At 38.7% G+C, this 27,991-nt stretch overlaps 1 protein-coding gene across 1 annotated transcript; it reads left to right on the top strand.

The window, feature by feature from the left end:
• TMEM47 (transmembrane protein 47) lies at positions 1 to 27,991 on the top strand. The gene is made up of 3 exons (XM_035002913.1): positions 1 to 519; positions 16,572 to 16,712; positions 26,339 to 27,991. Exons 1-3 carry the CDS (start codon positions 294 to 296, stop codon positions 26,515 to 26,517), a joined length of 546 nt encoding a protein of 181 aa, XP_034858804.1. The 5' UTR covers positions 1 to 293; the 3' UTR covers positions 26,518 to 27,991.

Here is a 27,991-nt window from a genome sequence, read left to right as displayed (position 1 = left end):
CCCGCAGCCCGGGGAGGGGCCGGGGCGGAGCTAGCCTGGCCGCGCCGGGGCGGAGCAGGCGCCGGCATAGCGCGGCGCGGGGCTGGCAGCGAAGGTCCCCGGCGGGATAGGCGTCGCTGCGGCTGCCGAAGACCCCCTCCCTCCCGCCACCCCGGCCGGTAGTCCCCGCAGACCTACCTTCGCGGCGCGCGGCGGCTCCGCTGCTTCCCTCCAAAGGAGGTCCGGCTCCCCGCTCTCCGGACCCGCCTGGCGACCTCGCCTCCGGCGGGGCGGGCGGCTGCGGCGCCCGGGGCATGGCTTCGGCGGGCAGCGGCATGGAGGAGGTGCGCGTGTCGGTGCTGACCCCGCTGAAGCTGGTCGGGCTGGTGTGCATCTTCCTGGCGCTGTGTCTGGACCTGGGGGCCGTGCTGAGCCCGGCCTGGGTCACGGCCGACCACCAGTACTACCTGTCCCTGTGGGAGTCCTGCCGGAAGCCCGCCAGCTTGGACAGCTGGCACTGCGATTCCACGCTCAGCAGCGGTGAGAGCCCGGCGCGCCGCGACTCCCGCCCCCGCCCCGGACGGCCCGGTGCCCCGCCGCCCGGACGGCCACCGCCTCTCTCCCCGCCTTCTGTGCGCCTGCCCTCGGCCGCGCCGCTCCATCTGGCCCTTCGCGGACCCTTGCGCTGCAGCCGCCTCCCTGATAGCCGGCCCGCGTCTCTCCCCGGTCCTGGTCGCAGACCCAGTGCGACGCCCCGCGCCCTCTCCGTCCTCCCGGGGCCATTCCTCGGGCTCTGGAGTAACACGTATGCTGTTTGGGCTAATTGATACCCTTCGAGGCGAGAGCCGTGGGGCTGTGTTAAAAACGCAACGCCTTCCCCACTCACGTTAAGAAAGAGGCAAAACCGCCCCAACTCCACCAAGACGCCCCGGGTCCTCTGCTCGGTCTTCCCCGCTCTCTTCTCCCTCCTCTCTCAAGGAGGAATTTGCCTGAGTTTACCTCTTGGTGCCCACGTTTCTGCCTGCTCTACTCCACTTTGTCTCGGTTTTCCCCGGGGAGTTGCGGTTTGGGTTTTATTTCCTTAAATTTTTGAGGGATCTGGAGAGTTGGAACAGAGACAGGAGTAATTTCCTTTCCTTTTTTGGTGACACGTCGTTGGTTGTGAGTTGCCCTTCTTTCTCTTCCTCTCCAAATACCTCCTCTCTCCTTCAGACCTTTCCTTTCTCCATGAGCTACTTACTCACAGATGCCTGGAAAGTTGTGGCTTATTCAGCTAGCACTGGAAGCTGCAAACGGATGGGGTGGAGGGTGGAGAAGAAGGTAGTCACTGGGGCTACCCAGCCCCAAGGGGGGGCTTTACTCTCTCCTTGACCCCCAGTTGCCTTCCCCTGCGTCCCAGTTACGCCGTTAGCAGAAATCTGCCAATTTCCGATTTCTTGCAGTAAACCCTTTTCCTCGCTAATCTTGATTATTCAGCTGCTGGTGTCAGTGCAGAGAAAGGGGAATAAAGGGAGAGGACCTGCCCGTGATTTTACACTTACCCACGCGTACCCCTAAGAAACTGATTAAATTCCTTCGTGACAGTTTGTCTTCTCTGGGACTATTTATGAAGCTTTACTGGAGACGTTTCAAGTTCCAAGAAAGTTGAAATAGCACAAATGCCACACAAACCTGATTTACTTTTGTCTTGGTTTCTTGTTTCAAGAAAGATTAGTTCACTTGATTAAGTTTCTTTCATAAATTTGATTTTCTGTTTACAAAAGGCCTCTTCTTTGATTTTACTTCAAAATTCCCATTGACGGGGTTCGTCTTTGTTGCTTAATTCACTGTGGAGGGGACTGGTTGGCAGCAGGAGGTCAACATTTAGGTCTTTTAATTCTTTCAGGGTTGGTTGTTTACAACTAAAGATAAAATAAATTGGTAAAATGCCTTTCTTCAGTAACCAGGGGATCCAAATAAACTTTGGAGAAAATATCTTTTCTTTCCCCTCTCCAATAGAAATGGAAATTTATGTAGGAATGCCAGCTTCAGCTTGTCTCCTTAGCAACGGGAATCTTTTGCCCCTTTCTCCTGTCTCCTGAAATAATAGCCCCCTGATTGCATAAAGACTTTTCAGATAGGTTAGAGAAACCAGCCTCTACTCCTCTTTTCTTTTCAGACCCGTATCCTTTTCTCTTGGCCAGGAATGTGGGGAATGGGGAGAAGCCAACCCGAGTTTGTTGAGCAGTGCGCAGTGTTTGCTAATCTCTCCTTAATTGCCTCCATACCCATTTATCTCAGCTTCCCCCGCACCCCCCCCCCCAGGCAAGGAAATAGGGAGACTCAAGCTTCATGCAAATGTAGTGATAAGAGGTCTCTACGAGGTAGAAATTGGAGGCAGGGACAGTTTGATTTTTTTTTCCCCCAAGCCCGTTATCCTACCCTTCTGCTGAAACTCATAACCACAGCATTTATTTCTATTTGGGTTCCTGAAAATCAGCTTCAGTTCTGTTTTGCTTAAGATAGTTTTCATCCCAGAAAAAAGTGTAGTTGGTGAGCAAATGACGTGGGAGGCATAGAGATGGTTTTGTTTGAGGCTAACTGGAACAAGTTCTTGACTTTCTTTATGTAGTAGCAGTTCATTTTTCCTCTCCAAGGCGGTGGGTGGGGGGTGCAGGAGGAAAGGAAACAAAATATGGAAAATTGCTCTATCTCCCCCACTTCACAAAATGTGCTTTCTTAAAATGTTCTGTGAACTTGAAGCTTCTATCCACAAATGTTTTGAAATGAAGAGGGAAGCTTGAATTGAAGCGAGCAATGCTTCTCTTGCCTGTTCCAGAGGGCAGGCAGCTTTTCTCAGTCTGTTTGCTGTGTGGAGTAGCAGAAAGCAGAGAGGGAAATGTCTTCTCTGAAGATTTTAAGAGATCCACTTCATTGTCTCTTGAAATGAATTACCTCGGGAGGAGCCACCAAGGACAGTTTTACTGAAGGCCCTTCCCCAGGATCTTCGGGGCTTAATTAAAAACCTTTGTCTTAATTAGAATTAAAACTGCTATGAAGAGATGAGCTTGTATTTACAGAAGGGAAATTTCAGGAATGTTTCTACTGACGACAGCATGTCCTAATTAGGCCCAGTTCCTACGGAAACTTTCCCCTCAGCCATTATTTTTAAAGCTGCATTTTAATTTTGGTACCAAATATGCGTTGTTTGCTGCTTATAACCTGCTTTATGGTTTTAAGCGAAAGCAGAACCATGCCTTTTGTGTCCTGGTGTATTGAAGGTTGCGTCAGCACTTCTAGTACGAACCAGTAATCCGGGTGTCAGTCAACTGTAATGCTTTTCTCTGGTGTCCCAGTTCAGTGTAGGGGGACAGTCCAGGCATTCATCTAAAGCTATAAGTTTTCCCAAAAAGACAAATGAGAAAAATGGCCAATAGACTGTGTCATTCGCGGTGGAAACAAAATGATAATAATAATAATAATAATAAAGTATGCTTGTTAGGAAGTTTCGAATAGGTGGTGCTCCCATGGCTGCCGGCCACAGAATTTCTAAGGATAGTTTCCCCACTACTGATTTGTGCAGCCTCTTAATAAATCTTTAATCAGCTTATTTTAAATGGTAGTCGTGTTTTTGGCTTTTGCTTACTCACATTTAGTTTTGATAACTTTTGTTTAGAATATAGTTGTTAAAATTTCGTAGCCATTGCAAAAGAATCCTTAGTGCAAATAGGATTGCTCAAGTGGATAGAGAATGCTGATGCCCTAAACTTGACATAAAATGTGCTGTATAACCTCTAGGGTGGCTTTAAAATTTATAAATATGTAGCTGTTTCATATAAGGCAGATTCCTTTTTTGACGTCCATGTGATTTATTGACCGAGCAAAAAGCAAGGACATGCAGATAGCCAAATGAACGCGTTTTACTAAGAGTAATTTTAGGATATAACAAGTGCATTTATCCATCTTTCCATCTATAGAATCTATGCATCTTTTCCATCCATGAAATACTTGATCAAATAGTGCCTTTTTCAAGGAATATTGTTAACATCATTCGTGCACTGTCCTAAAAATAGCTTCATTTGTAACATGAGTCACTGGCAGTTTTGAAATGGCAGTGCGCACCGTATGCTAATAACAGGTGAATATTATTATTTTCAGTTGACAAGAGGTTCTCTTAAGAGTGCTTTCTATGTAGCTCATTTTCCTAAAACTAGTAGAAAATTCCGCTTTAACAGGCTTTGTAAGAAAACCCACCTTGGGTTGTAGTTTAAGATAAACCAAACTGCCTAAATAACTGCAAATCTTAGAAAATCTGAGGTTTAGTGATTCTGAATTCAGGTGTACGTCCTTCGTGCATAATTTGAATCCATACTTCATAGGGAAACAGAATTGCATTGGGAAACCTCACAGTGTGATTTACTCCAGGAAAGGTTCAGCTTCTTGCTCGAAATGAGTTGATATTGATGCGTGTTTACAAATAGTTCTGCAGGCCTGGAGGTCAGACAGTTAGACCCTCTTCTGGCTTCCTGAAAAAGAACGTAAGTAGAACAAATGCAGTTTTATTTAACCTACACAGCATAGGTGGGTGGAAAATTATACAAAGAGTAGCACTCAGCACCAAAACTTTCTCAATAAGTTGGAGAAAACCAAGTATAACTTATTTCACGATCTTTTCTTTTACCATCTCCTAAGATTTTCAAGCTCCCAAGATTGACTTCTACAAAGGATGTTTTAATTTGTGGACAGATATAATTCCTCTTTTGCTCACATTTATAGAATGATTGTAATCTCCAGGGAACCATTTAGATCAGTCTTTTGTCAGCAAAGGGATTTGATGGGTGTGTGAGAAGCCTGGTCTTTCATAAAACATTTCACAATAAAACCAAAGCAAACAAAAGCATATCTTAGTCAATAGATTTTGCCTGCTGTCAGGAATATATTTGGTATATATTACCAAATATAGGAATTTCTTTCAAGTTTCTGTTAATGGTAAGACTACTTAGTGGGACCAAAGATACATCCAGTACTACTAGATGTATTAGTGAAAAGGACTGTAGATGCTTCAAAATAAGTCCCTGGAATACATTATCTAAATACCACAGTAAATTTCTATATGAACTATGCTAAATTATAATGTAAACCTGTAGGAGGGCAGAGTAGTGTTGAGAATACAGGAGGCTTTAGATTCAAACTGCCCTGAACTTGGCCACTTACCATTCATGTGACCTCATACAATTTAATGGCTTCAAATGGTTTGTCATTAAAATTAAATATATAAAAATACCTGCTCATTAGGGTTGTGTTTCTTCCTTATTATATATTCATTAAAACAAGCCCAAAGTGATTTTTTTTTGGATAATTGAGGACTCCCCCCACCCCCTTAAAAGGTAAACTCTTTGCATTGAATAATGAAGTATGCTGTGAGTTTCAAATTTAAATTTTGCTATGCATTACCAAGCATTTAACTATGCTCTTGGTAGATCAGGATCACAAAACTATTATCTAATAGCTACCCTTTTTGTTAGTACTATTACAGGGCAGACGTCTCCATTATTCCCAATGTCACAGTAAACTTGCAAGGTAGCTAATGTTATCCCTATATGTTACTGAAGAGACCAGGCGTTTTATAAGTTTGCCAAGTTTTCAGTCGTTGGTAGAGACATTTTTTCCAAGAGAGTACCAGTTAGTAATGCTGGGAAACAAACCACTTCAAAAGTTAGTGGTACAAAACAACAATCATTTTATTATGCTCATGACTTCTGTGGGTCAAGAATTCAGATAGGGCATAATGAGGATGGTTTATCTGGGGCTCCAGGATGTCTGGGGGACATAGCTGAGGGTGACTTGAATGGCTGGGGACTGGAACATCTGGAACTGCAGGATCTTCTTCCAAATGGTTTCACTGGGTTTGGCACCTTGGTGGAAATGGCTGGGAGACTGGAATCCGCTGGGACCGGCCTTACTGGAATGGTGGTCCCAGGGTAGTCGAACTTATTACAGAATGAGCGGTTTTCCCAGAAAGGGTCCTAAGAGAACCAGTCTCTGTCTTAACTAGCCTGGAAAATCACAGAGGAGCCATATGGAAGCTCAGATTCCAGGGGAGGAATTTGGACTCCACCTCTTGATGGAGGAACAGCAAGGTCCCATTATAGAAGAACATGTAGGATGGGAGATGCTGTTGGGCCACTTTTGAGGCCTAGAGTCTGACACTGGAGTCTAGCTGCCAGTCTGCATTCTTACTTTATTGCCTCTGAAGAACAAAGACAACTACATAGCTACTTTCTTTAAGAATTTTGAATCAGGGGCACCTGGGTGCCTTCGGCTCAAGTCATGATCCCAGGGTCCTGGGAACGAGGAGGGCCCCCCCCCTCCCATCGCGTCGGGCTCCCTGCTAGGCCAGGAGCCTGCTTCTCCTTCTCCCTCTCCCTCTGCTGCTCCCCCTGCTTGTGCTTGCTCACTCTCTCTCTCAGATAAAGAAATAAATAAAATCTTAATTAAAAAAAAAAAGAACTTTGAGTCAATTATATAAGTATAAAATTTGGCTTGGGCACAAACTGCCCTTAACACATGGCTTTAATGATTGGTCACTTTTATGGGGTTACTTTGGATTTGGAATCAAATGAACTCAAAAACCTAACCTGTCTACAAATAGAGAACTTCTGCCACTCTCTGTAGGTGACCTTAAGCCATTTTGGTTTGTAGTCTCAAATGACCAAGGCTCAAACTGATTAAGAATCTGGGGTCTAATCTGCTACTTCGTGTTGCTGATAAAATTTTAGTTTTTTTTTTTTAAGAAAGTTCTGTGTGAGTCTGAGGAGATAGATGCTTTGTACACGATCACTAAAATGTTAAAATTTCAGACAGGAGCCATGTTTTGTAGCGCTAGAAAGGTGTTGGAGTTGCAGAATTATTTTTTGTTTGCTTATTTTTCCCTTAATAACAAAATTCTTTTCCTGACAATTGCCCATATATTGAATTGCAGAATCATAGCACATTTGGGGTAGAAAAGATTATAAAAGTATTCCTGCCCAGGCAAATTTCTTGCATGGATAAGAAAAAATGAGGAAGATGCAATGGTAGTGACTCAATAGGAATTGTACTTGGCTGAACTATTTTTGCAGGGTGCGTTTTCAAGCTTTCCTGTCACATTGCAGGTAACTATCTTTTGGTGTTTGAAGGTTTGTTGAGTACTCTCATGTATGGAACTTTGGATGCAGAGGTTAAGTACTACACATGAAATAGATGTCTACTTTTTTATAATCATCCAAGATTTGATTTCACATAGAATTTACGATCTTCAGATAGACTCATATGTCAGTAAGTCTGTGAAGTTTTAGATGTTTTCTATCATCAAATCTACATTGTTGGCATGACTAGTCCTTAAAAATCAACAAAACTTCTTTAAGTTTTGCCATGATAGGATGCTTTAAAACATGTTTAATTTTAAGTTGAATCATAATTGCAAGTATGTGGAAGGCATCCATTTAAGTTTTTTAAATTGATTAAATGAATATAAATTTCACTAGATCAAGTTATTACTGCATCCTGGCTTTTTTTTTAATTACATTTATTTATCAAAAGAGACTGATGTTTCCTTAAACAGAATTTCATCCTTATATGTCAAAGGTACTGGCAGTTAAATCTTACCAGTCTTTTCAAAGTATTGGATCATCTCCCTTGAAAATTAGACAAGGACACCTTTCCTTGCCCTTTTTGCTTCTATATTTGTCTGGGATTTTGAGACACTAGTAGACCATCAATTTTCTATTCTGTTGTAGTCTTCTTGCCTAAAGACTCCCATTAAAAAAAAACAAAACAAAGCAAAAATAAAAAACGAGGCATCCATGGTTCCCAAAGAACCAAGGAAAAATACCTAGAGTCTTTTTGTCTCTAGCAGCTTATATTAACTATTGGGAGATTTTTGTGTTTCTTTTTTTTTTTTTTTTTAAACTATTGGGAGATTTTTAAATGATAGTTTAATGAGCCATGTTTCAACATAATGTCACCTATTGATTCTCTTTCCAAAATATATGTTTATTAGCAAAAAGATGTTTAAACGTAGAAGCTGGGACCCATGAGTGACATATCATCAATGTGTAAAAAGGCACACCCACAAAAGAACTCAAATTTCCATCAAAGGGGGTTTTATTGCTCTCGTGTTTTAAGGTTCCTAAACCAAAAGTTCATCAAAATGTTGCCATAGTACTTTGTGAATGCGACCTGGTGTCTATTCCTAGTACCACTAGGTGACTTAAAGAGAGAAATGACCTTTCCCCTTTCCTGTCTTCTCACGTGTGCCCAAGGAGTTAACTTCATTAAAACATATTCACTGACCTCATAGCAGGGCGTAGGCATTATCCTGGTACAGAATTAGCCAGTTTGCGTGCCAGCACTGTCCTAGTTAGGGACAGCAAGGTGATGAATGAAACACTTGCTTTTAAACAATGAAATCATATAAATGTACAAAGTAATGTAAAGGAGGAAATAAAAGTTTAAATTCTGCAGGGGGATAGAATAATCTCGTCTAAAGAAGTTTGCTAACAGGGAACTGCTATCTTGCCAGTTTTATCCCCCCCCCCCCATATTTACTAAGAGGGTATCTCAATACAGATCGTGGGTGACTGGCTGTCTTCCGTCTACCCTTTGATTATTATTAGCTACTCTAAACCCATCACAGAAGATTTGTAGTTGAATAGAGGAAGGTCACCCACTCCTAGTCCTGGTGTGGGTTTTCTTCTTCCTGCTTTTCCAGATAACCACGTTTTCTAAATTGTAACCTTAGTTTTTTTCCCTAAGAGTGGGGAAGAAACAATGTTCAGTGTAACAAACTCATCACAACTTTATGGAAATAGTATGATTAGAAATTACTACTGAGAAATACCTGTACCCTTTAGATAATATTAGTTACCATCAAATGCTAACGAAAGCTTTCTAACATAGTGCGTGGTAGGAAACAGCCGTCATTAGCAGTGATGGTGTGTCTTTTTTTTTTTTTTTGTCTAAGTTCTGCAACATGCTTTAAAAGCAGGGCTCTTTGCTAAGCACTGTATATAACGGTCTTATTTGGAGGCGAAGATACCATATGTTATGGTATTTGGATGATAAATTGCATTTTCACCAAATTTTCTAAGATAGAATCCTGTGAAGCAGGTAAAACACCCCTTGATTTGTTAAAGAAAAAGAGATGCGTATTCTTCTAACACCACACAAAATAATTCAAAAGGCTGGAATGAAATTGTCATGGATTGAAAATTAGTAACCTGTCTGGTACTTTTGGACAACCAGAATGTTCTAGAATTTTGGCAAAATTGACCTACATTTTGGTTATTAGAGTTGTTGCATCACTTATTTGCATGGTTTCCTAGTATCATATATGTGCTTAAAGGCAGGTCGGCACTGCACTTTTGACACATTTTTTATCCATAAATTGGCCTGAAGAGTAGGACTTTTAAGTTGTATCATTGCAACTTGATTAACAAGGTGGGTGCTTCTCTAATATTCCATTTCACTTTGTGCAGCACAGTGTCAGTGTCTATATTGTCATTTTGTAAAAGACACATAGTTATTTGCTTTAAATATTTGTTTGCACATGAAGAATGTTAGATTTGATATTAGTTGATTGAAAAGACGTGGTCATTTTAACTATTGAAATCAGAATCGGAATTCTTCTTTTGCCTGTCTTTGTGTCTATATCTCATGGAATAGTGGAAGATTAATGCAACACTGACGGATTTAGATCAGAATGCAACTTAGCCAAGAAAACAAAATTTAAACTCCCTCAGTAATGGTTTCAGTTTTCCACTTCATTTGTCACATGCAGATTAAAAAAGTGAAGTGTATCATTTGATACCTCTGGAAATATTTTGGCTATTAAGTCTACAGTTACCTTCCTTTTACACAAAATAACAGCACCATTTTGATTCATTCTTCATACATGAGGATATGGACTTACTGTCCAAATCCAGAAGTATGTAGCATTCATCTCAAATTCCTAAATTACAGTTGATGAAAATAATTCAATGCCATAATTTCTAATGAAATGAGCTAGGCAGTAAAAAGGCACGGTCTTCTGTGAAGAGGTGGATGTGTTGGAGAATTTGGGTTTGAAAAGTTATTCTGTAACTGGAGCTTGTTCTTCCCTCAACAAATATAAACCATCCCAGTATTTCCCATTCCTGATGATAAAATGGAATTGGCAATACTGAGTTCGCTTTCTGAGTTCTTACCAATATAATTAAAATAAATTTAAGTGTTTTGCTCTACATATGCCCAACAAGTGAATAAAAGTATTTAGAAGAACTGAAGGTGTTCTGGGGATGAGTGAAATGATCCAGCTTATGTGGGTGAGTTAGGGAGGATTTATGGATGACCTGTGAGGTGGTGTCAGGATGATAGGAAACCTCTTTACCCTGTCACCTCTTCAAGGTGGAACAGTAAATGATTTTAATTGCAGTTATGGATATCATTTTGGTTAATATAGCTGTCTTTTAGGGACTTCAAAGGTGAAAATAAAAGTGACCGGCAAATTTGAATGTGATTATAAAAGTTAATTAAAAATCAATATTTTACTTTGTGATGAGAATTCTAGAACAGTGATACTCTCGTATTAAAACATTAAAATACATTTAGGAAAATACTACCCACCCAAATTGTGGGAGTTGAATTTCTAAGGCTAAAAATCTGTTTCTTCATTGCTTTTTAATTTTATCTAATTTCCTAGAAGAAGTGGCAATTGTGTGCTCAGGGATTTACATACAGTAGAACTAATTTCAGTGTATAAACAGTACCTACAGAGGTAAATAAATTAGACAGTGTTTGACAAATTAAAGGTTTTGAAATGAGGTGGGTGGAGGAAAGCTTTAGGCACTGATGTGGTGCATTTGACCTTGGCTTAAAAGTGTGGAAAGTGTATTGTCATTAAGATTTTGCCTTTCCTGAAAATTGGAAGTTAACTTTGACCACGAATTCCCTAAAGGAATGTGAATTTCCAATTTGGCAATTATGATGTGGCTCATAGAATTTTCGTAATGCAGTGGCAATTTCAGACCAGTCTCATGTATTAGACTGTAAAGTAAGTCAGCACAATTCTGCAGATTACTAAAGCATTTATAGACATTGGAAACTCTGGCGCCAGCTAATAAAAATACCTTGAAAGAGGACTTGAATTTAGTTCCTGAGTTGCATATTAATGATGGACTTGATGTTATGATATAAAGACTGCCCAATTTTGATTCTGTAACTGCAGGGGAAAGTATAACATTATGTATATTCATTATATTCATTCCTGTTTTTTTTTTTTTTTTCTTAGAGAAAGCACTAGTAGATAGAGAAGCACACACTTATCTTGAGCCTTGGCTTCCATAGGTGCACTTTCAGTGCCTTCTGTGTGCCACTGTGTCAGTTCTGCCAAAATACAGTGCCCCCCCCCACCATATCTGTGAGGGATATATTCCAAGACCCCCCAGTGGATGCCTGAAACTGTGGGTAGTACCGAAACCTATATATACTATTTTCCTATTCACACATACCTGTGATAAAGTTTAATTTTTAAATTAGGCACAGTAAGAGATTAACAACAATAAGAATATAAAATAGAAGAGTTATAACAATATACTATAATAAAAGTTACATAAATGTGATCTCTTTCTTGGAATATTGTATTGTGCTATACTAATTCTTCTTGGGATGATGTGAGATGATCAAATGCCTACATGATGAAACAAAGTGAGGTGACTGATAGAGGCATTGTGACGAAGCCTTAGGCTACTACTATTGACCTTCTGGTGATCCGTCAGGAGGATCATTTGCTTCCAGACTGGACTGCGTTTGATCGCAGGTAACTGAAAGCATGGAAAGCGAAACTGCAGATAAGGGGGGACTGCTATACTCTTAAGCAGAATCTGCCATATACTACAGCAGCCTCATTTCACGTGTGAGTTCCAGATCCAAAACATTCTTTGCAGCCCATTTGAGTCCTCCCTGGCTCATGGACCAAGGATGTACATTTTTTCATCAAGACTGATTATCACTTGTTTTCAGAGCTCTTGGAAACCAAACTCAAATTTCAAATCAACTGGCCTGACATTGAACAATGGCCAGTTTTAATTGTGCAGAGCACTGCAGTTTGTAAAATAGCACCATGGCCATTGATGTTCTGCAGAGCTGGTTTATGTTCACTGCTCTGCTATGGTGTCAGTTTATCATTTATAGAAATGTGTAAAACTAATGCAGAGTAATAAATCTCTAAGGACTCTTACCACTTCATCTGACTAAATACTGTGAGGGCTATAAAACTGTGGAACTAAGATTGATGTAGAAATTAACCAATTATGAGAACTTAAAATAGATTATTTTATTTTAAGAAGTGGGGCTGAAAATTGAGAATTTTATGACATTTTAATTTGTTTTGCAAACACTGCATATGGGATAGCGAGTATTTGTGGCATGCAGACTTTCTAATGAAAAAACCATTAGTGTAGAGACAAGTTTTCTGGTCATTTATTGTAATATTACCATAAAATTGTTCAAGTTCTATAGTATATAACAAAACATTTTATATGTATATTTTGTTAAATGTACATTTGGTAGATAAGGAAGTATATGTGTATACATGAAGCCCAGCGTATATTGTTTTAATGGCTATTACTAGGTATCTGTAAAACTATTTTTCACTTTTTAAAAATTCTCCGTATTCTAGTCTTGTTCATCAAGGAAGAGGAAATGGTATCAGGCTGATCTACATGGTTCCTGACTTTAGCTTGCCCGTAAGGCAGGCAGGCCCTAATGTCTGGACAGTGGATTCTAACTCTTTCCTGCAAGAGGCATGATGCCACAAGCACTGTTCTCAGCTTCAGAACCGTGAAAAGTGCCCTGGGTCTCACTGACTATGGTAGCCTTATCGAACCACTTTTTTGGCTTCCTGATTGTTCAACTGATCAACGAGTTAAAGCTTTGGTCCTGGGCAACCTGCCTGAGTCAGTCATTCCAAATGGATATAATGACAGCAATCTCAAAACTTGGCACAGTCTACCAGAGATATGGGCTCAATACTTCAGTCTAAGCCCCAGCTTCTGGCCAGGACAGTGGCAGACATGGCCCAATTCTAGACTTTCATAAAATAAAATGGCTTCTCTGTGTGAACAGGCATTATCTATGGTTAAGGACCAAAGGGAAGGGTAGCAACATTACAGTGTGATATTGGTAACCTGCCTTTTTTACTTTATGTCTAGGATGACTTTCATTAGCCACAACCCTCAGTACTAAAAATAGATACAGGACTTTTAGAAGAAAATAGGGGAGTGCCTGGGTGGGTCAGTCGGTTGAGCGTCCGACTCTTGGTTTCGACTCAGGTCATGATCTCAGGGTTGTGAGATAGAGCCCCGCACTAGGCTCCATGCTCAGCACGGGGTCTGCTTGAGACCATCTCACCCTCTCCCTCTGCCCCCCACCTCAAATAAATAAGTAAATCTTAAAAAAAAAAAAAAAGAAGAAAATCAGACTGGTTGTATTCACTTACTTTTTAGAACTACTTCCTATGCTGTAAGAGGTTCCCTTCCTAATTAGGTTCTAGTCCCTTTTAGTAAGTGTTATTCTGCTTGTGGTTTCTATTGCATTTTATTGGTTTTCCATATGACATGAAGTATTACTATTTTAAGGAAATCTCCTAATTTAAGGAGATTTGGGTTTTCTGTACTTTTCAATTGCTAAATTGGATAAGCATCACTTTGCACTCCTTTATTACTCATTTATCAAACTGACTTTATTATGAAATTATTATTGTCTGAGAGACCTTTACATAGAAAAAAGTTCAGCATTGTTAAATGGTACATAAAGTACAAACCAGGGGTCAATAAATTTTAGCCAGAGGGTCAAAACCAGCCCTTTTGTAAAGTTTTATTGGGACACAGCCATGCTCATTCATTTACATATTGTCCATGGCTGTTTTCACACTACACAGCAGAGGTTGAGTAGTTGCAACATAGACCATGACCCACAAAGCTGAAAATATTTACTGTCTTGCCCTTTAAGGGAAAATTTTGCCAATTTTTTTTGTCTTAGTTTGTTTTTACAAAATGCAAATAAATACTTGTATTTTAGCTATTCTTTGAGGATATTTAAAATAGAGAAAAGTGATCAAAATTTTTTTATTTTGGGTTAAAAGTGGAAATAGTCAAATCTGTGGCATATATATTGGGCTGTGGAAATACACAAATCTGGGCAAATCATTATGCATATATATTGGGCTGTGTGAAAGCTTATCAGAAAAGCAATCTTTTAAGTTATTTTTTTAAGTGAGTGAATAGTTGTATATTGACTTAAAATCGATTCTGTAAAAATTCTTGTTTAATTTGGAGAAAGTTGCTAAAAGTAATCATTTTATAAAAATAATGGTCCAACTAGAAAGTATTCAACATAGTCTCTATTAAAGAATTTGATGGATGAATGGATGGATTTTTTTTTTTGCACCCCACTTTGATACAATGAAAATTTTACTTATTCAGAAATTTCAACTTGAAAGTTTTTAGAAGAATTTCTATTATGGTAAAGTGAAAAATAATTGTGCTATGTATAAACTTTTTCAAAGAAATTTAGAGACTTCCAAATGTAAAGATTATTCTTTTGGTTTTTTTAAATTCAAAGCTACATGCTGTTATGGAATAAAAAATCCATAGTATGACTATCCTTTTAAACTCTAGTTGAAAGCCAGATATACTTTTGTTTGAAGTTATATGGCTTTGTTACAAATAGATGGCATAAAAAATGCTCTCCACTTTCTTGGGATTCACCTTTATATTTTAAAAGTGTGGATTTTTTCTGTTTTCCCCTTGTTTGTTTGTTTCCTGAATGCAGTGCAAGTTCTGGTTCAGTGCCAGTTATAAATCCAGAATTTATTAGAAGGCAAGGATGTGGAAGAGGACACTTGAGGCAGAGATATATAAGTATAAAGAAGAGAAGAAAACCCGAGGGTTTTATAGGTTCCTCCATTCATCCCTCATCCTAGAGTGGTAAAAGAGTGCACTTTGGAAGCTTTCTGGAGGGGTAATTTCAAAGTGCAGCATCAAAATATCATGAGTTCTTAACTTTGGATAAGACTACATTGCAGTTTAACCATGGATTAAAGTCTATTTTCATTTTCTGCACATACATTAAAGTGAGGGCCAGAAGAGACAGTCTGGGACTTCCAAAGGACCCCCAATGAAGAATGTTCTGCACAGTATCATTTTTTGTGATGCTTTCTAAACTGGATAGTGCTTTCATATATTCACTTTGCTGCTTCTTAGAGAACATTCTCCTCTTCTTATGGGATGGGAAATGGCCAATTTTCTGTCATGCTACTTCTGTATCTTTATAGGAAGTGACAGATGCATTTCAGTGAGGTTTACATTTCACTCAGCACATAGGAGACTCAAAGTATCCATGTACAGAGACTGGTACATAGCATGTGGTCAATATATGCTTGCTGTTTCCACGTATGAATGAAGAAAGGGGGCCAGCAGCTATTTAGAGTACATTCTGGCTCCCTGGGAATACTTAATTTCACAGACCATCCTTGTGGTAAATACCACAGTGAGATTAGAATGAAATGAAAGAGAGGAGGGAAAAACAAACAGTAACAAATTTTCCTGATGCCATTTTGCTGGGGGAGTTGTTTTAGAGAAGGGGAGGGAAAGACTGGCAAATAAAAACTTGGTTCCTTTGGGGGGTGCAGTACGGAGAAGGAAGGCTTTATAAGAAAGGACCGGAAAAAAAAAAAAAAATGAAAGAATGTGTTACTGCCACACAACATGGGTAGCTATCAGAGACATAAAGCCAGACACAAAATCAATATCACAGACTTAAAAGCCAGACACAAAAGAGTTCAGACCATTTACATAAAGTTTAAGAACAGGCAAAAATGAATCCGCAGTGATAGATGTCCCTTACTAGCCTGGGTGAGAGGGTGATTATTGACTGGGGAGGGGCACGAGGGAACCCCGGTGACGAAAATGTTCGATATCTTAATGTGGTTGGTGGTTATATGGGAGTATGAATATATATAAAAGTTCATCATATTCTCGACTTTCATATTTAAGGTTTGTGAACTTTATAGCTCAATAGAAAAAAACAATAATAATGAAAATAGGTTATGGAAAGGATACCCAATTTACCATGAAGGCTTAGTAGAGTCCTTGGAAAGCGTGGCAAACCCCTGGTCTAAAAACACTGCTGTGTTTAGGGGGTGCCTGGGTGGCTCAGTTGGTTGGGTGACTGCCTTCGGCTCAGGTCATGATCCTGGAGTCCCTGGATCGAGTCCCGCATCGGGCTCCCTGCTCGGCAGGGAGTCTGCTTCTCCCTCTGACCCTCCCCCCTCTCATGTGCTCTCTCATTCTCTCTCTGTCAAACAAATAAATAAAATCTTAAAAACACTGCTGAGCTTAGCCTAAGAGACTTTTCTGAATTAGGACGTTTATAGTAATTTTTGTTGCAAAACACTTCAGTTCCCAAAGGATGATTAGCATGCAGTAAGATCCCGTGTATTTAGCTGCAGCTAGATGCAGGCTGCTGAACATCATTCTGTTGATTCTTTGAGGACTGACTGCTTAAAAGCAATACTTTCTTGTTTTTCTTTACAGATTGGCAGATTGCTACTCTGGCTTTACTCTTGGGCGGTGCTGCCATCATTCTTATTGCATTCCTGGTGGGTTTGATTTCTATCTGCGTGGGATCTCGAAGGCGCTTCTACCGACCTGTTGCTGTCATGCTTTTTGCAGCAGGTAAATGTGTATTTATTATGTTCGAGCTGGTATTCAAGTTGCAGCAACCTTTCTACCATCCCTCCCTTCACATGCAGAAGCAGTATGAGGTTGCTGCATTACCTACAAATTGAGAGACATTTGATATATTTTAAGGTAAACTGACTAAGGGTTTGTCTTATTACAGGTTTTCAGTATGTTAAGCATTTCACAGAGCAGAGTGGCAATTTCTAAACTTCTAACTAAAACATGAGTAAGTAATAGTTCTTGACAGGGCTATTGCCTTACGAATTGCAGCAGATGTGTTTACCAACTGTCTTCACATTCAGCTTTTTTCCCCTCCTTTTATTGCCCCCTTGGTGACCTTAAGGCAACAGTATTTTTTTCTGACGTGAAACTGGAAAAAATTCGAATATATGTAGGCTGAAAGGTCTAAATCTGTTTGGAAACAAACACGCTTATAATGAAAAATGATAATGTATAACTTGAACCATCAGACAATTCAGTTGTATGCGGTCAGTGGCATAGTCGTTAATCTAACAGCCATCGTTCTAGGAAGCACGCACAGCTGGGATGAAAACATGAAGCAAGGTAAGGTGGAGGTTTTGCTAAAATCAGGGAACTGTTTAGAAAGGGGGTTTATAAGACTAAAAGCCCAGTCCATTATTTAATGTATTTTAATTTTCATCTATAAGAATAGCCTTGAATATATTGTTTTTTTTGATTCCAACTGAAATATTCTTGTGGTGCCTTCAATTTACCCTGTCACATCTGATTTGAAGACTGCAAAATAAGCCTCTGTGATTGTCAATAATGAAGACACTGACAGAACCATCTCAGATTAGATGGATTTTTTTTTTTTTTTTTATAGCTGTTTAAAGATGGGAACGGATGAAATTTCTCAGGATTTGAAGTGTAGTTTGATCTAAAAATATAAGATCAGAAGTAGTCTGCTGCCCCCTGCTGTTTGTGTTCATTTTTTATACCCAAGAAGACTGACTGGAATGTAGGTGTCATGAAAAGGAAGGTCCAGAGGGCTGAAGTACATCTAAGTCAAATCTCTCAAGTGACTTGCTCAAAATTCTATAGTAGTTACCAGCAGAGCCAGGGCTGGGAGGCTACTGAATTTTGAACTAGTGGTTCATTCGCTACTGACTCATTCATTCATTCAGCTGTTCATTAGGTGCCTCTTACAGACTGAACATGGCATTAAGAGACCCACGAAACCAGCTAAATAGCACCACAGATACTTTCTAATAGAATAGAAAACACTATTACAAAAAATAGTTTGAAATCTTAGGCAGTGGCCATACTATTCATTTTTCTGTTGATCTGTGTAATAAAGATCTCTATTGTGAATCATTTAGTACAACATGAAGATTCTCCTAAAGATTCCATCACAGTTCTCTAGTTTATATCTTGGTTCATGGATTTATCATGGATCTTTCTATTCTTAGAATGAAATAACTTAGGTATTTTAATTTTAGTATAAATTTGTCTTTGCAGCGAGGATTTATTAACATAGTGATAAGATAATTAATTGTAATAAAATTTTTTGATAAATTGTTCTGAAATTATATACCATTCCTTAAAACTGGAATTATGTTTTGAATAATCTTTAAAATACTCAGATATTTCTGATTTTACAAAGGTATAGAGGTACTCTAGACATTCTCTTATAAATATCCAGTATTATGGTGCTACCTAGTTACTGTCTCATTTAGATTTTAACTTACCACATAATAGCATGTGTAGAATCTATAAAGAAATCCATTGTTTATAGCACCTATTTTAAACATCCTTAGAAAAATAACTAGGAGTTTCTAGTTCTTTCTAAAAAAGCTCTGTATGTTTTCCCAAGTATAGGAAAATTTATGAAAATGTGAAAATAAGTACTGGTTGTAACAGAAAACATATTGTAAATGAACATAAGTTAGAGGTAATGGATTTGGTCAAAATAAAGATTCCAATTTAGCTCTAGCTACTACAAGTATTAGTAAAGTATAAAATAATGAGAGGAATCCCTACAGTAATAGTCATATATTCATATTCTACCTGCTGAGACCTAAAGCAAGCATTATACTGCTACATTTTTAAAATGTACATGTGCTGAGATTTAATTTTACTTACTCTCTTTTGACACTGTGCTTATGGAAGCTTTTTTTGAAATAACCATTAGTTTAGTGTTCATTTTGCTTATAAGCAAGGTAAAAACTTATTATTTGAAACATGTCATGAAAAGGTTTCTCTCTCCCATCTCAAAACCCATTAAAGAGTTGCCTGTCGCCGATTTCTGGAAAAGATACTCATTACACATAATAATCCATTATTGATTTGGGCATAAGATAAACAAATTTGGAAAATCTGCCCACTTGAAACAATGCTAGTGAAAATCATGGCTGTTTATTTTGCTTGCTTCATAGTAAACATACTTATTCTCTTGGTTGGCCTGTCTCACTTGTAATTCAGTTTAGTGATTCTTTCTAAATGTGTATTTGGAGCCATTTCCCCTTTTTGCTCATGTTGGTCTGCTTGAAAATAGTCTGTGTTTCTCTTCTTTTCTCAAAATGTTTTTTTCAAATAATACCCAGCCTTATCTTGGTGTTGACACACAGAGAATGTTATGTATTTTAGCAAAGAAATAATCTTTTCTTCTGCTGAAACATGCAGTACATAAAATCAAAACAAACATAGCATTACCACTTGGAAACATCTCTACACCGGACTACATAATTAATTAATTCAGCACCATGTGCTATGCCTGGCTTGTAACTTGACAGGGAGAAACAGGCATGTAAACAACTAGCTAACTCTAGCATAATTTTTCTTAAACCATTTCTCTTTTGACAGTTTATGAAGCAGCAAGTTTCATGTGAGCACAAAGCTCCAACCAAAACAGCTCAAGAAATTGATAGTTATAAAAATGATTTTTTTTCATTTATTGTTTTCATTCACTTATTTAACAAATAAACGTGGGGCACCTCTAGTATGTAGGTATACTGCCTTGGTGTTAGATTATATACTCCAAGGGTATTTACTAAAAGCTGATGATCAAATCTCATAAAGGCAGCCAAACATATTTTAAAGGTTTTGCATCTTCCCTTTATCCCTGAAGTCCCTAATTTGGGGGGGGGGGGGGGAAGGCTTGTTACCCACCTGAATAGTTAGTAGAATGGCTAAGAGCTTGTCATCACTGCAGCCCGTCTAAAACATTGTCCCATGTTCCACAACTCTCTCACTCACTGGTCTTAGAAGTCCGTACTTCAGAATAAGATACTATCTGTAATAAAAAGGTTGACAACAATAATTAATCGAGCACCTACCACATGTAACACTGCTAGACACTTAGCATATACTATTTCTGATATAGCAATCTTGAGATTGGGTATTTATTTTCCCCATGTTATCACTGAAGAAATAAGTTCAGAAAGGTTAAGTGACTCCCCAGGGTTATCCAGCTGGTCAGTTGCAGGGCAGGGTTTCAGTCCATCTTCACTTGGGTATGTATAACACATAGAAAAACAAGAGCAGAATCAGCCTTGAATTTTGAAATCAGCTGCCAACTGTGTACTGCAGTTGGAGTCCATCCTGTAACTCCATTTATTCCATCTCTTGGGGCAACACCTGAAAGAAATAAGCAACTTGAGAGGCCATAAAGACCACACATTGATCAGTGCAACATGACTGAATCATAGCGCATCATGAGAGTGTGCATTTTTCCAATACAGAGGACTATAGCATGTTTCTTATTGCATAACTGACAACGATAGGTAAAATATGATGGGATTGTAACTGGCATCTAGCTCTCACTAAAGAGTTGGTGAAATTAAAGGGGCTGCCTCTTTCTAGGTCCTCTTGTATTGTCTGGTTTTGCAGATCTTTTGTATGCCCCACTGGGACTTAGGATGATTTTTTCCATTTTTTAAAGGCTGTTAGTACAAATTGCAGAAGATTCTCAGTCTTCTAATTCAGATTTTAAATAACAGAATCCCCACTAATTTTATTAATGATACTTCCTTTCTGTTCTTTCTGCAAAAAGCCTTCTGTAAATGAATGTTTGTACAGAATGGTGATTGTTTTTCCCCCAGGGTCCTGCAACTGCTTTCCACCTCTGAGCTCTCTCTGATTAGAGGCTTGAATTTTGCAGCCCTCTTTACAATACTGGAGGTATTTTGAGTCTAGATTTTGGCAGAAAAACCAGTGTCCACCTTAGATTTCAAACTAAAAAGGAATTCTATTCACAGATCTTTATCAGTATCGAACTACCCTTTGGCTAGAACAATTTATCGTATCAATGCCAATAATTAATTTCATATGTACTACAACTCTTGGTAGTTACAGATTAAATTTAAAAAGGAAAAGAAGGGGGCGCCTAGGTGGCTCAGTCGGTGAAGCATCTGCCTTCAGCTCAGGTCATGATCTCAGGGTCCTGGGATCAGCGGGGAGTCTGCTACTCTCTCCCTCCCTCTCATTCTGCCCCTCCCCCTGCTCGTGCTCTCTCTCCCTCTCTCTCCCAAATAAATAAGTAAAATCTTTAAAAAAAAAAAATAAAAAGGAAAAGAAGATCGCTTCATATTGACCCTTCATGGGCAAATGTTTTCAGAATTCTCCAGATTACCATTTTCTTTTTGTAAACATTCTCTATTTAGAGACTTGGCTGGTAAGTCCTATCAATTCTGTCTCTAAATTATCTTCTAAGTCTGTAGCTTCTTTTCATGACCCACCATTACTGCCTTAGTTGAGGGCATAGTGGAACACCTCCGTTCCCCGATTGGAACTTCCCCTACTTTATTTTTTGATGGTAATATCCGACTTAAAATATCTACGTGACTCCTTCCTTTCCCTTTCCTAGAATCCAGTTACTGCGTTTTTCTTTTATCTTTTCTTCACCTTCTCTCCTCTTTCTTTCCTGCTGGTGGAATCTCAGTCATCACTGCATACAGGTATCCATGCATTGACTAGCCTCCTTCCTAGGAGCCTCCCGTCTCTAGTCCCTCCTGCTTACAGTCTGTCTTGCACACAAACCCATGAGGTGTTGTTCTCAAATACACATTTGGTCTTGCCACTTGTCCCTTTGGTTTCTCCAGAGGCAGAACGTAAGACAAGGAAACAAGTGCAAGTACTTAGTCTGGGAGGCAAAAGCACGGATACGGAAAAGTGAGACAGAGAAGGGTAGGCAGGCAAGAAAGAGGACATTATCAAACCAGTTGTTGCTGAAGGCAGCTGGAGCTTAAACTTCCTGGAAAAATTCTGGAAACCGGTTTACAACACACACCTCAGAGTTATTTCATTGGAAGGACTAGGGAAGTGGGGTATTTAGAAGCCAGAATCTGAGAGTCACTGGTAAGGGCTGAGGTGATGGCAGGGGAGCCGGCAGCGTTCATTTCCCAGAGCACCAGGCCTGCCCCACAATCAGGCAAAGTAGCTTTCGTGGCCAGAGGAGAAGTCAGGCAAAGAAGTGCAGGTGTTGCAGACCGTTGGAAGTCAGGCTGACAAGTATTGGAGTGATGAAGATGAGAGCATATGGGTAGGGCACCAACAGCATCTACAATTCAGATAACCTCTGAGATGTCTCCCTGTAGAAACTGGTCTCTTATTTTTATGACACATAAGCCTTTTATAGTCTGAACCAAACCTTTCCATGGGAATGTACCCTTTATTCCAACCTCCTGACTTTTCTATAGGTACACCCTCTTATACTGCTAAGCTCTATACAAGCTGCTGCTTTTTCCCAGAGGTCTTTTCATTTTTGTCTTCTGACGAAGTCCTGTCCATCCTTTGAGAACCAATTCAAATGGTGCTTCCTCTCGGAAGCCCTCCCTTCTTTGTCCAGGCAGAAATGGTGTTTGGGATATCGTTAGAGTTCAGAAAATGTGTAATGAATGGATCAGTGAACATGCCTCTGCTCTTACTGTTGAACACATTCATTTGTAATTATCTATGTGTCTGTTTTCACCATAGAGTATGAAATATGACCGGTCAAGGGCCATGTCCTGTCTGTCTGATCCCTTTCACCTGCCACATGGTCAACATCCAATAAGTTTTTGTTGAAATATCCCCTTAAATGAAAGTATTGGATATTTCAATATTGAATGTTTTCAATGGTTCAGCATTGAAAGCACTGAAAAATAGCCCCTTAAAACTAGACATAAGACAAAAATTAGTACCTCTAAGTTCTTGTCATGCCTCTCTCCACACAATTTCATGGTTACTAGTTTCGTTGCCTCTTTTCAAAAGAGTGGAGAGAGGTATAAAATGAACTTCAAATTCCCTTTAAATTCTAAAATGCTACACAACTTCACTAATGTTGCCCCTGAGGTAGAGCATAGAGAATACCACAGCCGATGCCTATTATGTTTCACTGATTGGTGGTAAAGTAGAAATGTAAGTGTGATGACGTTTTCTTGAGTTCTGGACTTGGTTTGTGTATGTATTTGTTTTTCCCTTCACAGCATCTACAAAAGGCAAGGAGGCATTTTTACCTGCCTCTGTGTATTTTTATTAAATGGAAAAAGTTATTTACAAATGCAGGCTTATATATGTTTTTTTCTCAGTTTTGCTATTACATGCATTTCTCTCAGTGATTCTAAAGAGAGTAAAATAATGCAGAGGCATAAAGCGTTTTAGGGTAATTTTCATCTGGCTACAACACAATAAAGCTTTATCTCTAAGAAAGCTGCTCAGGAGAATATGCCAGTGGAGCCTAATGGAGTTGTATTTCCACTTTTCCACTAGAGGGAAATTATGTCATTGTATTATACCAAGGAGGCCAAGTATTTGCTAAATAAAACACATTGAAATGAATATTAAAAGCAGCCTAGGTAAACAACTCACCCTAGGGACTGGCTCTTTCACAAAAGAACCCATATAATCCTTCTAGAATAGAATTCAGATCAGTTATTACTTCTCTGCTCAAACTCCTTTATCAGCTGTCCATCACACTAAGAAGAAAATCCAGACTCCCGCCCGTGGTTCACAGGTCCATCCCCGGATGGGCCCCTGCTTCTCTCTTCCGTCTCACGTCTCATGTCTTGCCCCACCCAGATTGCTCACTCCCCATTTGATTGACCTGCCCCCCCTCACTTCATTCAGGTCTGTCCTCAAATGACTCCTCCTCCCCTAAAGAGGCTTTCCCCAGCTTTTGATCTGAAAGAGCAGCCTGCATCCCTCTATCTGGTTTTCTGGCGTTCTTGTATTTTTCACGTCTCTTGGCAATACCTGCCATGTTCTGTGTCTGTTTCTTAATGGACGGCCTCCCCATGAGGGTAGCGACTTTTGTTACCCATGCCTTAAACTGTACAATTTGGTTCAAACTTTTATTGAATGAATGAATTTGTCGAATGAGTAAATGAATGACTATTCCTACTTCACATTTGTATTTCAATCACCTACTGGCAAGATCAGTCATGCTTTGACTAGTGACCAGAGTATAGGAGCCTGAGGAGAAATTGCCTTTTTATCTTTTAAACTTACTAACTTTGCAATGTTTTTCTGTAGTTCATGGTTGATAGTAATTGACTTCTTGTTAGTTTTAAGACATTTAATACATGAAACCACCCTTTCCCTCACAAAGTCACAGAGCCAGCTGACTTTATTTTTTTAATTAATACACATTTAGCACTTGCTGGAAGTAGAGGAAGTATGGGTTATATAATGAGCTGTCAGTTGTCCTAACAATGACTTAAAACCTTTTCTAAGACCTTTAAACTATAAACAAGATGTGATGTTCATTTTGGATGCCAAGAGATTCTCCTTTTATATGGACCTATTTATCCATCCACTCTCTATACTATGGAAGTGTGGTAGGCGCAGTGTTGAGCTACATGGCAAAAATGTTTCAAATTCTTATATCTGGCTCCAGAAAGGTTACTTGACCCCCTAGTCAGAACCTTACAGAATGGAATGATTTTGTGGAATCACACCCTCATGAATTTTCTGGAGTTCATCAATTTTACGCTAGAGAGAGGACCATTAATGTAGACTTTCTGGGAACATTAATCATATTGGCAATAAGGATCTTTTATAGGTACTGAGAATAGATGAGCATAGACTTTAAAGCACAAAACTCCAGTTTAATTAAATACGCTATCCATCCTACTGCTCTTTCTAAAAAAGGTAATAAACTGTATCTTTTTTTACTATATAAAATTTTATTCTTGTCTCCGTAATTGTTCATGTGTTTGTTGTTGTACATTTGGAATTTACAGTATTTTTAAGATGAGTTAAATAATAATCATTTTGACTAAACATTTACTTTATGTAGCGGGTTGGCAAACTTTTTTTTATAAAGGGCCAGATAGTAAGCACTTCCGGCTTCGTGAGCTGCATGGTTTTTCTTGCAACTATCCAAGCTCTGCTGTTGTAACGTGGACAGTACATGAACGAGCCTGGCTGTGTTCCAAGAAAACTTATTTTCAAAAACAAACAGCGGACCAGATTTGGTAGTTTGCCAACCCCTGCCCCATAGTACATAGTACCCAGATTTTTTAAGATTGTTTCTTGAGGGTAGAAGCTGTCCTATAGTAGAGAATGAGGCAGATGCATCCCATAAATTCTAGTTAAGTTGATTGAAATAAAGTAGAAATTATACAATACATGCAATATGCAGTTATGATTTTGAATGGAAGACATCATCTTTTGTGTAATCCAGTGTCTCCCATATAGAGATATCAACAGGATAAGGACCACTTTAATTTTAGATATATAAGAAAAAACAACAACCCTTCCCTTTCCTGATGAATTTTTTTTTTTTTTAAATCAGGTATGACTCATCACAGTTCCCTTTTAGCCCTGACTGACAACTGACTTAAGAACCGAGAGTTAGCTGAGAACAAAGAGCTGAGTTTTGTCTTGATGGTAGTAGCTAACATTAGCTGATGTTTTCAGTACCATTAGCTCCTATGCCTTCATTGATTTCATTCTTTTTTGAAAGTAGGTGAAGAATAAATATATAAATGTCATCTGTTATATCTAACACAAAGGTTTAATTGGATGTGGCTTCTTGACAAAGATGACTTTTGAGCCCCTTTTGAAGGATGAGAGGAAAGGAATGAAAATCGTTTTTGATCAGAGGAATATAAGCAAAGGCATCATGGTAGGAGTTGCTAGAATCATTGGCTGAGTTACGTGGTATGGAGAAGTAGCAGCAAGAAAAGCACGTCTTAAATCACAGCTTGACCACTTTCATCAGTACAAATGAATTTGAATTCCTCAGTTCCTCAAGAGCATAAATAAATAGCGAGGGTTTCGGGTATTTGCGGTCACTGTTCTCGGGGAACTATTTACAGGTTTTGTTTTGTTGAGCTTATAGTACTACTTGCATAATAGTGATGCTTATATATGTATGTCTATAAAGTGAGAATCACTACTTTGTATGCTCTTGTAAATTATTGCACTAATTATTTCATCAAGTACTATTATGGGGAGTTACTAATTGCTAGTAGAGTAATTCTTACTATATTGTGAAACAGTGTTAAAGACAAAATTGCTAATGTTTTAAGGTATACCATCTGGAATAAGCAATGCTTCAAATTTTTTGGCTTTTATGTTTGATTACAAAGCAATTCTCATACATATATATTTATATGTTGTATCCTTTTATTTCCTGCAAAGAACACTTTCCTAATTTCTATTTGCTTTTCTTTCAGTTGTTTTACAGGTTTGCAGCCTGGTCCTTTACCCAATCAAGTTCATTGAAACTGTGAGCTTGAAAATTTACCATGAGTTCAACTGGGGTTATGGCCTGGCCTGGGGTGCAACTATATTTTCATTTGGGGGTGCCATCCTTTATTGCCTGAACCCTAAGAACTACGAAGACTACTACTAGAACCAACAGTCTCACATTTTAAAAAACAACCAACCATCCAACAAAAGGATTACGTCTGTTATCTTTTCTAACTCACTGTTTTCTAAAACACATGTGGAGCATCAAGCAGTTTCCTCAGTTGATTTAATATCTTTTGCCTTTTGGCTGTCAACATCATAACCAGCGTTCACATCCATTTTAGGGACCTGCACAAATTAAGAGAGCTGATTAGACATAGGCAAATGCTGCAAACTTCCAATATGTTCATGTCATTTTTCTTGACAAGTGAAGGGTCTATATAGGCAATGCTTTGGCAATCAGCTTCTCCCCAGGAAGGGAGTCAAGACTTGGAGGCATGTGCTTTTCATTGTGCGGCTAGCAATTGTGCCTCAGCCATATCTAGAATGAGGAAAATTGAGAGTCTCTGCTTTCCCTGGGGCAACTAGAAAGAAATATGCATGAGTTGCTTTTGTCCGAAGTACCCTTTAAATCATTTACCAAACATTACTGCAAATAATTGTGCATATGTAACAAGCTTAAATATTTTTATAGAAGGTGAACCATTAGTATAAATGGTAATAAGTTGTTCCCTACTCCAATACATGCATTTGCCTATTACATATAAAAGTAATATTTGCTCTAGTGAAGTGATTTGAACACTAACCTTGTACACGTTAAGAGGCTTAGATTGGTATTCACACTTATTTACTGTACAAAAGTACATATACCTTAAAGCTTTTGCTCTGTGTTCTCTACTGTTTCACTGGAAAGTTTTAATAGAATTGTATAAGAAGAAAAATTGAAATGGTGTTAATCTGAAAATTCATGATTCTTCTGCAAGCACTGTAGTTCAAAAGAGAGTAGCAATTAGAATGATCATTTTGTTAAAAGTTCAGTAAAATAGAAGGCTGCTTTTTTTCAAGTACTTTAAATGTCTTTATTAAAAAATAAAAGAATAGTGATAGATTTATAGAAATGTCTAAATGTCTCAGTAGAGGAGTAGAATTCATCTGGTTATCACCTGGTCCTCTGAAGTTAACTAATGGGCTGATTTCTGCACACAATTATGATGGATTTATGTTAAGGGAATCATTTGTTGGCTGTTCAAATGGAAGGAAGGAAATATCAATGATAGGGAATAAGTTTGCAACTAATCTCACACTGCAAACTTGCATTAATCCTGTTTAATACACAAATTTGGATAGTTTAATTATAAACATATTTTTATATCAAATAATACAGTTCTAATATAAAAGTTATAGATAGTTATTTTTGTTAACAAAGACACTAAAACAGTATGTCCTGGTTTTGGCCCTTTTGCAGAAAGAAGCATTGGAAAAAATCATTTAAAACCTACTTATGTTCTATTGTATTGCAAAATCCGTTAAGAGCAGGACCACATCAATAGTATTTAATAATTTGCTTTACCTCCCAGAGCAGAGTTCTGCTTTCAGCTTGTCTTAAGAACTGTTGCCAGAACAACAGGGGAAAAAAA

Source organism: Mirounga leonina, unplaced genomic scaffold (assembly GCF_011800145.1).
Source record: "Mirounga leonina isolate KUSES-001 unplaced genomic scaffold, KU_Mleo_1.0 Mir_101609, whole genome shotgun sequence".
In the NCBI taxonomy this organism is placed as follows: Eukaryota; Metazoa; Chordata; class Mammalia; order Carnivora; family Phocidae; genus Mirounga; species Mirounga leonina.
This window is presented reverse-complemented; position numbering and strand designations above follow the sequence as displayed.